General features: G+C 30.7%; 1 protein-coding gene and 1 long non-coding RNA gene across 2 annotated transcripts; both read left to right on the plus strand.

Annotated features, from left to right (window-relative positions):
- The first annotated feature begins 5522 nt into the window (after nt 1–5522).
- On the plus strand, nt 5523–8576 carry LOC125876134 (uncharacterized). The gene is made up of 4 exons (XM_049557250.1): nt 5523–6478; nt 6542–6608; nt 7504–8290; nt 8488–8576. The coding sequence occupies exons 1-4, from the start codon at nt 5523–5525 to the stop codon at nt 8574–8576; spliced, it is 1899 nt and encodes a 632-aa protein (XP_049413207.1).
- Nucleotides 8577–8612: 36 nt separating this feature from the next.
- On the plus strand, nt 8613–9195 carry LOC125875866 (uncharacterized). The gene is made up of 2 exons (XR_007447466.1): nt 8613–8790; nt 8870–9195. It is a non-coding gene; the product is annotated as an uncharacterized LOC125875866 (long non-coding RNA).
- Nucleotides 9196–13490: the final 4295 nt, after the last annotated feature.

Here is a 13490-nt window from a genome sequence, read left to right on the forward strand (position 1 = left end):
ATAATTTCTCCGCTTCTATTTATATGTCATTCTTACTAAAAATAAATGTTCTTTAATACTTGTCATTTCACAAAAACCCTGCATAAATGACCCTTTTTTTCCCTATTTTACCATTAAGAGTTATTAGCCTTGAAAATATGCATTTGATCAACATAGGGAAACTAAATAATTAATTCATGTTCACTGGTCAAATTAATTAATCAAAATAAATTAATTCTTGTTCCTTTATTGAAAACTTGACTTCAAGAGTACACTAAATAAGGATACAATGGTAACTTACCTAATTTCTTAAGAGACGCGAAACTTAAAATGATGACAACTAAATAGGAACAGGGGCAGTATTTGATTGTATGTTTTAGGTAAATTAGTCAAGTTAGGTGATTTTGTTCGTCTTTAGAATTTGGAAGATATAAACTATATTCGGGAAAAAAGCATTCAAATTTTAAATATTCTTTACAAAAAGTACGACCAAACACACTTCTACTCTAATTCCAACTTAAGAATTCCAAAAAAAAAGTGAATAATATTTGGTTTTCATAGTCAAACGTCCACTCAATAACTCAGTTAATTGACTATTTAAACTTTTACATTATTGGTGAAAGTTCGATTTTCATCTTGTAATTCTTTTTTTTTTAAAGGGAGATTGGTAATTGTCTGGATCACTATTATTATTTGCTAAATTTTCAGGACTGACAAACTGAATAGTGTTACATAAATGAATATCCCTTAAAATAGAGAGTTGGTGTTACCAATGACATAGGATAAGGTAAGAATACCATTAATATCCCACTCATTTATTTTGGTATGGGGTCATATTTTACAATTGATAAAGTCAGCACATGAGAAAATTTCTACTTGCAGTTACAAAATATTTTACTGAGCAAAACATGTATCATGTACCAAGATTTTACATACATATTTAGTGTGACTTGTTCTCTTTTAGATTTGGTGTTTTATTGTGTACTACTACTACATTTGTAACTGTTTGGCTGAGTTGTGTACTTGTGTTGGGATGGGCTTTGCATGTGATTGTAAATTGTTTGATTTGTGCAACATGAACAGTTAGGTAAATGATAGAAAGGACACGAAATTTATTCCGAATTCACGCATTGCAGGATTCATTTTTGGAGACTACATTTTCATGACAGTACATTGCTACTACTATATGCTTTAACATACATATGGTTTATAGTACAATTATACTCTTTTTTCCCTAACCATAGTGTATTGGAGTATTCTCAATTAATTCAAATTCGCATATTTCAGAACCTATTTTTGGAGGTGACACTTTCGATAGGATTTTTTTCATGCTTCTTTACATACATGATTTATACAATTACACTCTTTTTTTCCTTAACCATGCATAGAGTATTGGAATTAGGAATCGAGCGCCTACATGCAGGTTCGGCTGAACTCAGTAGATTTTGTTCAAATAGTGTATTTGTATTAATAAATTCATTAAATATATTAAATTTAGAACCCAATTATTATCACTTATAATCGTCATTATAAAATTCAGAATCCATAAAATTAAAATCCTAATTTCGCCTCTAAATTTAGAATACCTCTCACCCCACCCCCACCCAAACCTTTTGACTTCTTGAGTAACCAAATTGCATTACGATTATGATTTCAACTTGCATCATTTAGCTGCTTAATTTGACTGTTAAACTTATTTTTAACTAGTTTAATCAAACAATAACTATATAAAATTAGCGTTTTCAAACTCTTTTGACATAGAATGTTACAACTTAAGAGTTAACCATCAACCCTCCTTGCCGATTAACGACAAATTCAGAATTTTGAGTTTATAAATTATAAATTTTTTTTATAAAATTAATTTACTAGACACTGATTAAATTATTTATATATATTAAATAAATTTCTTAACACAAATACAAAATATTAATTAAAAATATCAAGTTTTACAAAATTCCTTTAATTAAAACTCTAGCTTCTCCCCGCTCTGTTGTCAACCCCCACCGCTAGTAACAAAAAAATCATAATACAAGGAGATATTTACCTTTTTTTCAACCTTTAGAAAGTGATAGATATCACATTAAAAGTTGAGTAGTTGAGCGTTTACACAAATACTAGATAAGAATAAAACTAGTTTTTTTTGTTTTGTTTTGAAGATTAATAATAATTAAAGTACTAATTTTTATTCTCCTAAGATGATACAACACACAACTGTCAATTCACTACTGCATTTTGGGAGTAGCTCTTGTTTGTTATATTCTTATGTACTCCGTTCATCACCTTTTATTTGTCAAATTGCGTTTTTCAAAAGTCAATTTGACTAATTTTCAAAGTTAAATTAGATTATATTAATTTGATATTTTTAATAAAAAATTTAGCTATTCAAAAACTATATATAATATACTATAAATTTCAATTTGCATATCAATATGATGAAAAAATATATCGTAAAATGTTAGTCAAATTTTTTATAGTTTGACTCTAAAAAACGAAACTATGAAAATTAAAAATGAATGGAAGTAGTACATAGTTTGTTATAAATTACTCTATATGCTTTGAGATGTTTGATTTTAATATCTTGGAAATTGATTTTTTTTCTTTTATGTATCATTTCAGCTGCCAACGCCCGTTTGATTAAATATGGAGAGAGAGGGGGAAATATCTTAAGATTATTTGGTTAATTTTGTTGTTAGGGTGAAATAACTTTTTATAATGGCGGAGTCACGAATTCTAATAAGGATATTCAAAACAAAAAAAAATGTCAAAAGAATTTAATAATTTATATGAAATTCCAAAAATAAAAACATAAAATTCGAAATGGTATTTTTATAAAAAAGTAAACGCCGATATCAAGAATAGAACACAAACTCTCCAATAAGGTTTGCAACACCTTAATCACTACACTAAATTTTCAAGATGTGTCAACACTTGTATGTATATTCATTAAATTAAATTTTGACCTATATATATATAATGTAAATTATCCGACAAAGGGGTATCGCTCGACACCCCTTGCTCTAGGGTAGATCCGCCCCAGTTTGAATGTACTGACGTGAGACTCCAACATATTGTACTGGACCATCTCAAATATTGTAAATCACATGATCATGGGAAATTCACACGTAGAATAAAGGGCTAAACACACCTAAAGTATTTCATTCTTTCTATTTCTAAACTATCATGTATTTACTTTTTCTATCTAAATTATTAATAACTATTTATCGAAATACACCTTAGCATATATAAGTTGTTCCTTTATCCTATCTATATTGGAAAAGTGAACAATTAATAATAGGATGTATTTTGATAAACATTTGGTGATAATCCATGTATAAAACTCAAAAAAGTCAAAATATTTTAAGTGTGTTTTTGACTCGTCACTATTATAACACTTTTTAATTTAGGACCAAAAATTATGCGAGGGCTTTTTACGAACTAATATGTTAACGAAAGATATTCATAAACAAATCAAATACGTAAGGACATTTTGGACCTTTTCCTTTAATTATATTATCTGAATTTCAGTACTAAACTAATTGAAGTCGGTCATATGAATTTTCATATTTATTTTCCTGCCATTTGCCTTTATCTACTTTCCAGTAATCGTATAACCTAAAGTTTTTAAAATCTAAGTTGATCAAGTCCACGAGGAAGATACAACTACTGGTTTAGTAGGTGAAATAATATTCTCTTTCCCATTTCTTTATCCCTACGGCAAACAATAATGAATAGATCAATTAGCACTTTAGATATTAAAATAGTTACAAACTTACAGTAGTATTTGAAAATGACAAGCAAGGAACAAAGGTTAAAAACACATCTTAGTATTAAGATTACCCTTTTCATCCTTTTAAGTATGACATACGTAAAAGAGGTGAGTGATGATTAGTAATGAAGGATTTAAATAATGTCACGTAACACTATTTTGATAGTAAAAGAGTTTTGTTAATGGGTAATGGCAACATATATGATCCGAAATAGTAACGTCGGTGGTATTATGTTTATGTCTAATCAGTGATAGATTAGAATTTTACTAAGGAGGTTCAAAATAAAAAAAAAGTAAACATAAGAAAAACTAAGAGGAATATACAACATCTATCGTATATACATATATATAAAATATGACTCCCTAAATAATACTAAAAGAATTGATACTAAACATTCTTGTGTTCAACTATCAACAAGTGACATAGATAAGTCATTTTGTTTACTTCGATGATATATTTAAACTTTTTCTTTAAGTAAAATCAATTACCTGAAACATAAAAATTTTATTATAACAAATGAAATTTTGTTAATAGTATAAAAAATATATTCAACTATCAAAATATATATGTAAATTAAACCTAAAACTTTCACTCTCCATTGACAATTCTACTTTATTGCCCTAAAGGGCCAAAAAATCACTTTAAGTTGTAGGAATTATTAGTTTAATCAGCTCATTATATTTTGTTTACATTTTGTTAGTCATATGAAAAAGAAGGCATAATACATATATTAGACTTTAAACTTGGCTTCAAATTTTAACTTTGACCTTCAATTTTCATTGTGCACAAATAAACACTTTAACTATCCAGACTTTTAATTAAATAAACACGCGATTTTTGGACCAAAGAGCGTGAAATGCAAACATTTTCACGTGTATTAGTGAGCCACTCAATGACTGCCAACTAATTAAACATTTTACATGTCAATTTTAGAACTAAAAAATAAATTAATTAATTTCAATTAATATAGAAGGTTAAAACATTTCATCTGTTCATTTCACCTACACAATTCAAAATCATCTCAAAGTGAAAACCTTAGGTCAGCAAGTGAATCAAAATTTGGGAATCAAAGGGGGAAAATCGTTCAAGATTTCTGGGGAAGCTGATGTTCATCTGTTCAGGTATGCCTCAATTTGCCCTTTTGAAAGTTTATCTTTGATACAAAGTTGAATCTTTTTGTCACCATTAATGTAAAATAGTTATTTTCTTACAACTTTATACATATGGGTCATATTATAGCTATTTTTCACCATGGAGATCACATTTATAAAGGTCAATATGTGTCGAAATTGGGAAACATCATATTTAGCATAGATAAGGACCACTTCTCTTTGACCGAACTGAAATCGTATGCAAAAGACATTGGATATGATGAAGTTGATGCTTTTTTTACTGAAGACCCTATTACCCATAATTTTGTCAAGTTAGAAAGTGACACCCAACTATATAACTTTGTTGAAGATTTGTGAAGTGGGTCATTTTTTAAGTTGTTGTTGAAGCATGTGACTGTTAAAAAGGGGGGGTCCACTGCTACACCTACTTTGGGACCATTTTCTGTTGAAAATAATAATCAAGAATTGGAAAATTGCTTTAGGGTTTCACACACTGAACTTGGTATAAATGGGGAAGGTGAAGTTGAACAACCATTAGATGAAGAAAATGATGATTCTCTTAACTTTGAAGAGGATGACTTAGATGATGTTCCAAATCAGGATGATAGTGAAGTTGATGAAGAATTGAGAGCTTTTAGAGAAAAACTTAGGGAAGACAAAAAAAATGAAGCTGCAAAGCAAAAAAAAGAGAACTAAAAAACTCTCAAAGGATCAAGGTGTTGAGCTTGGAGAAGTTGGCATAGATAAGGGATTTGAGAATATCTTTACCAATAAGGCAGCCAAATTTAATGGGAAATTGGGAGGTGATGAAGTGTTTATTGATTCATCAGATGAACCAAGTGAAGATAGTGATGAGGAGCTAGATGTTCTAGCACAACCAGGTGTTGATTTACCTGCAAGAAGAAAAAGCAACAAATTGATGTATGATTCTTCTTCATCTGTTTCTTTCTTTGAGTTAGGTATGATATTTGAGAGTGCAACTCAATTTAGAAAGGCTGTTGCTGATTATGCTGTTCAACATAAGGTTCAGTTAAGGCTTAAGCCCAATGAACCTCATAGAGTTAGGGTAAAATGTGAAGGGAAGTGTAAATGGGAAATCTTTGCAAGTTTGGATAAAGATTCTGGAAATTTTTTTGTGAAGAAATACTTTCCTGCTCATAGATGTATTTCAAAGAATAAGAACAGGTTGTGCACAACCAAATATGTGGAAATGAAAATGAGGGATAGAATAATATCTCAACCTGACATGAGAGTTCATAAGCTTCAAGAGACACTAAAAAAAGAATGGGGCTTAAAAGTGGGAAGATCAATATGTTACAGGGCAAAAATGAATGTTATTGTCAAGTTCTTAGGTGATTGGAAGCTTGAGTTTTCAAGGTTGTTAGACTATGCTGACATGATTAAGAGTACAAATCCTGGGAGTTCTTGTTGGGTTAGAACTGATAATGAAACAGTCCATGGCTTACACTTGTTCAAATATTTCTATGTTTGCTTTGCTGCATTGAAAAATGGATGGCTGGAAGGTTGTAGGAAGATTATAGGATTGGATGGATGCTTTCTGAAGGGTGCTTGTAGAGGAGAATTATTAGTGGCTGTTGGAAAAAATGGAAACAATCAAATGTATCCAATAGCTTGGGTAGTGGTTGATTAAGAAACTAAACACTCTTGGAGTTGGTTCTTAAGCTATCTCAATGAAGACTTGCAACTTGGTGATGGATGTGGCATAACAGTCATGTCTGACATGCAAAAGGTATTTATTCTGCCTTTGTTTATTTACTGCCCTGTGTTACTGTCTTGTGTTACTGCCCTGTGTTACTGTCCTGTGTTACTGCCCTGTTTTACTGTTTTGTATTACTGCCCTGTGTTACTGCAAAAGATTTAACATCATGAAGACATGATTAATTTTGTCAACTGTTTTTGCAATCAGTCATTTGTGCAGGATTGACATTCTGTTTTTGGTGTAATTGGTCTGTATGGGAATGATGTTACAAACTCACAATTTTATCATGTAGAATGACTTTATGTCACTGTAAAGGGATAATTAAGTATGATGAGTTGATTCACAAGTTCTTTGAATTGCAAATCACAAGTTTAGAACCTAGTAAACTCAAAATGGCTAAAATCTAGAAATCATAAATTTCAAATCTTAAATCGACCCTTACTATCAAATACATAAATGTATCATTCTTTTATCATATAAAATGAGATAGAATAAACAATAGATTCTAAGATATGATATTTCACCTAAGCTTGCCTATGAAATTGATTAGAATTGTGTATAGATTAATTTTTTATGTTTTTTGGTATTCAATATATATATATATATATAAAGTTTTTGGGCTGATGATTGGTTTTTAGATAAATTGAAATGCACATTTTGCTGCTATTTTATTTGTCTTTTTGTGGTTAATGTTTGTTTGACATTGAGAAAAATTCCACGCATGCTTTGGATTAAATCATGTTTTATTTCATTCTATTTTTTGCATCTTGATCTTGTGCTATTTGTTTGTGGTAGTTTGTTGAATCACTTTGTAATAAAAAGTTGCAAAATATTCTGTCTAAAAGGTTGCAAAACATGCAGCTATTCACTTAGTGTGTGAAGTAAGTGAAGTGTGCCTTAAAGTTATTGATTTAATATTTCTTAGGGTCTTGAGGTAGCAGTTGAAGTCTTACTTCCTAATGCTGAAAGAAGAATGTGTGCAAGACATATTTGGGCAAACTGGCAAAAAAGATGGAGAGGTGAGGAAAGGAGAAAAGCATTTTGGAGGTGTGCCAAAGCTAGCTTTGAGGTTAAATTGAGAGATGAATTTGAATATTTGGGAAAATTGGGTGATAGAATATGTGAGGCATTGCTTGGATATAACAAAGAATATTGGTGTAGAGCTTTATTTAGTGAAAGATCAAAGTGTGATGTGGTGGAAAATAATATGTGTGAAACATTTAATTCATGGATTGTTGGTCCTAGACATAAATCTGTGATTAGTATGCTTGAAGATATTAGACATAAAATGATGGATAGGCATGGAGATATGATTAAGTTTGTAGATACTTGGATCGGTGACATTTCACCTATGGCAAGATTGATTTTAGAAGAAAACAAAGAGATTGGTAGGACACTAAGGGTGAATTGGAATCATGACATTGGATTTGAAATTCAAGAAGGAGAGTATAGACACATAATTGACATGACTAGAAAGACATGTAGTTGTAGGTTGTGGCAGTTGAAGGGCATACCTTGCCAACATGCAGTTTGTGCCTTATATCACATTGGGCAAGAACCAGAAGATTATGTGGAACATTGGTACAAAAAAGATACATTCCTAAGAGCTTATAAGTACTTCTTACAACCCATCTCCAATATGATAATGTGGCCTGACACCAATAACCCACCAGTTGAGCCTCCTGAAGTGAAGTCGATGCCTGGAAGACCAGGTAGATGTAGAAGAAAAGATAAAGATGAACCGAGAAAAAAGAAGTGGGGGAAAGCATCAAAGAATTAAGTGAAGATGTCATGTTCCAAATGCCATCAAGTTGGGCATAACAAAAGAACTTGTAAATCAGTGGTAAGCATTTCTGTATTTCTTGTAAGTTTTAATTAGTTTTATACTTCTAATTTTGTGTCTTTATAGCCCTCTCAACAGCCCACACAATAGCCTGCAAGGCCTTTTCAACAACCACCAGTGAGGCAGCCTTCACAATCACCATTGAGGCAGCCTAGCACTGGAAATGCCTTTTCTTTATATGTAAATACTTTAAAGGTTAAAGGAAGGAAAAAAAAGCAGCCAACTGCAAGGGCAACATCTTCTTCAACTGCATGAACATCATCTTCTTCAGTTGGAATGCCACCAGCTCCTTTAGTTGGAAGAAAAAGAACAAAAGATGTGAGATTTGGTGTTTACACAGACATACAAACTGGAAGACAAGTGATTAACGTATGTATATTGCCTTCTTTAATTTATTTTCTTACATCTTTATTTAGGTATACTAAATAATGCCCTATGAATTATGTAGCCAGGAAGATCAAGTGAAAGGGTTATCTCAAGTGGAGCAGGGATAGCATTTAAAGATGCATCACAAACAAATGTTGATCTTGGATTCAAGCCACCTGGTTTGAAATGGAAAGGAAAAGATGCAATGACTAGAAATCAACTTCAACAATTGTAAAAAAAAAAGGTGCAAAGCAAATCCAAGGGCAAGTGGGTTCCATAAGAGTTTAAAGTGTTAATGATGTGTATAAATGTTGATGTAGGAGGTCTTTGTTTTTGTTTATTTTGATAACTGTTTGTAAAGGCATACTCCAATTACTAATCATTTTGATGTATTTTGGGTTATTTTGATGTATGTTTGCATAGACAAATCTTTGGAGGGTATTTAGTTGTCCTAGTTTAATGGATATTAAGTTATATTATGTGAAGTATTTTGGTGTTTGTTATGATTGATGTTAGGCTGCCTTGATGTTAGGTGTTTACTATGTATGAAAGTGTGTGAATCATGCTAGTATGAAAGTGTATGAATCATGCTAAGTAATGTCCTTGTAAGTTGTAAAAGTGATAAATATTAAAACCAATGTTGAGAGACAAACTGCTGCCAACTCTAAAATAGTGCATTTCACATCCATTATTTTGATTGCTTACAATAGATAGTGGTAGCCACTAACCCATAAAGAAAATTACATTACGAACAAAACGATTCCGGCATAACTTTTTCAACCAATCTACATAACATTTACTACATAAAGAACTCTCTATAAATCCAAGATAGTATCACAATGACCAGCAAAACTCGATATTTCCTCCTAATCTTTTCCTTTTTTTCATCATATTTTTTTATCCTCTTTTGTAATCCCGAAATAGCAATTCTAGCGTGTTCAGTATAATCAAGTTCACACCATCTAAAAAACTTGCATCCAACCTGTTTAAGAAGAACAAATTCACTATCAAAATTGAATCTTGAGAACGAAAATTTAAACCAAAAAAGATGTTTTAAATGAAACCATACCCGACCATCTTCACATCCAAGAAACCAACGACCTAGATTGTTTGCAGACCAAGAAATCTTCATTATAGCTCTTTTTCCATAATGACAAAAAAAGTTAGAATCCATTTGCACTAAATATGAGCACAAATCGTTTTAAAGAGAGGAAAAAACTTGGTTTGAAAGAGGAGGAAAAGAGAAATGAGATTTTGATTTGGAAATATAAAGATATATATATAAAAGGGATTCATTAAGGGTAGAATTGTCATTTCAGCATTTTTTTACCGTTGTGAGCCTCGAAAATAACTCCCAACTCGCGTAGAATTTGTGCATATCACGCATTTTGCCAGGTGGGACTCGCGTGTTTATCTATTAAAAGGTTTGATAGTTAAAGTGCCTATTTGTGCACTATGAAAGTTGAAGGTCAAAGTTAAAATTTGAAGTCAAGTTTAGAGTCTAATATATGTATTATGCCATTACTATTTTTAGATGTTTTGATTCAATAGATTTGATATACAATTTTAAAAATGTGTACTAATATAAATTATTAATTTATGACCTATTTTTTATTTAAATTTATTTGAGACTTCGTGATGACATTATTGATTGTTTTTGTTATCATACAAGCCAAAATTAACTGCTTTGAGCCCCCCTCCCTCACCCCCCACACACACCCCAACAAAAACTGTTTCTCTTTTTTTTTTTTTTGTTACTTTTTTAATACCATCTAAAGAAAGTAATATGTTCTTCTAATTCTTTTAATGCTTACATAATATTTGATATTATATATCATACAAACAGTTGTATTATTTTCTCCTTCTCACATGTAGAAGTGTTTGAAAGTGAATATATAGTATCACCTTTACATGTTTTGATTTGATAGATTTTTTAAATGCTATATTAATATCACATGTAACTAAATTTGATATGATTCAATCTTTTTCTTTTCTAATTTGTTCAATTTGATATCTTTAATTTGGATATGAACTTCTTTAGTTAACATGTAAATAAAATTTAACACGATCCTAATTTAAGTAAAGCCTCAATTGTTTGCACTTAATGAAGGTTTGAATCTGAATGAATGCTTATTAAGTGCGTTTATTTTTTTACTTGAAAATCTCTTAATGAGTCAGAATAAATTAGATCTGTGATAGAGTCTTATTCTCACTCAGACCCTTTTAAAGACACTTTTATTTTAAGAAAAAACAATTGTGCTCCATATTTTTCTCTTCAAAAAAATTCAAGTCTCTTCCATTCTCCAACTTTATTAATTATACAAATCATTTTCCTTAAACTTTTAATTTTTGTTCTTGCTACTTGTTTATCAAGAATTGATCAAATTTATTATAATTCTTTTATTTGATTAAAGTGTAAAACAACTTCATAAATATATGTTGTTGAAATAAAAAAAGATGACTACATTTTTTTCTAACAGTCATTTTTTTTTTGTTATAATTTATATAAGTAGTCCACGTAGTTCCATTTCGTTTTCATCAAAATTAAAATATTTATTTATAATTTAAATATCTTAACATTTATCAAGTAATTACATTTTTTTCTAATATTTTGTTAATATAATTTTAACTTCAATTTTTGAATCATAATATTTATTGTGTTTATATATATATATACACTTATATTCAGTGAGCAGATCTATAGACATAGATCTTAATTATTCAGATGTGCATTTAGATGTCTTAATCTTAATGAAAGCAAATTAGGCGTAATACTAAAAAGGAGATTTTCCATGAAGTCAGTATCCCCCCTGAGTCCTAGCCAAGGTTACGACGACATTGAATTCTTGTAACTAAATCGTTTATTTTGAATGACCAACACCAAGGAGCGTGATGATATGGATATATAAGATCTTTTTACCTTAACGTTTAATTTGAACCCTGAGAATTGAAAATTAGAAAAAATGCTTTCATTTTTTATGTTTACATGATGCAAATCCCAATCAACTAAACTAATAGGTTTGGATACCATCTGGTTATAACAAAATACAATTAAAAAGGGAAGGACGTATGGGTGATCAATTTTTATGGTATATATATACAATACTTGAAACATCAATATTAACGTTAGATACATATAAAGACAGAAACGAAAAATGTCAAAAAAGAGTTAGAAATAGTTAACATCCTCGTAAAAATGATTTCAAATTAATTATCCGTTTATACATAAATTATAAATTACTATCGCTCATCATGTACAAAATATTTAAATGCTTGTACCTCAAATGAATCCACCAACAAGTCAGAAGCTCAATTGATGTTTGGAAATTTTTGATCCCATAACACATACTCCACCGATCTTTTTCCCTTATAATTATATATTTTATTCATCTTAGCATGAAAAGTACTCCCAAGCTCAAGATTCTTTATCTCCTCAATCAACTTTGCATGGTTTGCTGAATAAAGTGAAAAATAACTATCATTTTGAGCATTATGGCCAAATCTTGGATGAGTTTGAGAAGATGAAGCAGGAGGTTGATCAAACAACTCAAAAGTTGACGTATTTTTTGGAGGAATTTGTTGGGGATTCGGAGAATTTCCCTTTCCAAAAGCAGTAGTACTGTAATAGTGATCATGTGGTGGTGGTTGTAGTTGAGGGTTACAAGGAACAATCATCCAATTACCATTTGGACCATTTTCAATTGATAATGTCTGGATATGATTGGATGTATAAAGGGTATTGATACACATAGCACCAATTGTATTTCGTCTCAGGATGAAGCTCATTTAGTGTATGTGCGAAGAAACAGATTGGTCTGTTACACGACATGTCAACTTGGCACGGATTGGTCTTGTACTTCGCAGGGTGTAACCAGTACTCGAAAACTCCATGGCATAATTCACAATTATCTCCCTTTATGCAAGATGCGAATTTATAACCAGGGCAAGGAATTGGCAAATAGTTGTATTTCCTTGGGTCACGTCGACGTGCTTTTTCCCCTTGATGGGTAAAAGGGCAAGATGTCCAATCGTGACTATAAAGTTTTGAGCACTTTTGTTCCTTGTAAACGTACATAAGAATATTATTATACTCATATAAATTTTGACTAATAAATTCCTGGAAATTTTGAGAATTTGCCTCTTGCACCGCAAATTGTTTGTGAAATGGGGAAGATGATGAATAATAACTGAAATATCGACTATTTCTATAATCCATTTATTGGGATGGTACAATTGAAGAAATATTGAATAAAAGTGCAAAGAAAAAAGAATAATATACTTGTAAACGAATGATATATTCTACACAAATAGAAAATCAACTTCCCAAAGATAGAAGAAAGAAAACTTTCTAATATAGCCGATATAGAAACTTTAGATTTTGTTTCAAAAACACAAAGAGAGAATTGCTTGTGGAGTAGGAGAGTGAGTGTGGAATAGGTGCTTGAATAATGAGGTTAAATATAGCTTGAAGAACCAAGTGTTATGTACTCTAAATATACAATAATGTACGTTTAATTTGTATTTTCTCCATCTAAATTTATGTGACACTTTTTAATAAATTACATTGTAAATTTACTTTATTTTTTGTTGTGCACCTGTTTCAAAAGTATTTTAAAAAAAAAATTGTTGCTCAATTAAATAGTTCTACATAAATGAGGATTCGGGGGGGGGGGGGGGGGGGGGGGGGGGGGGGGGGGGGGGGG

The sequence above is a fragment of the Solanum stenotomum genome, chromosome 9 (assembly GCF_019186545.1).
Source record: "Solanum stenotomum isolate F172 chromosome 9, ASM1918654v1, whole genome shotgun sequence".
Taxonomy (NCBI): domain Eukaryota; kingdom Viridiplantae; phylum Streptophyta; class Magnoliopsida; order Solanales; family Solanaceae; genus Solanum; species Solanum stenotomum.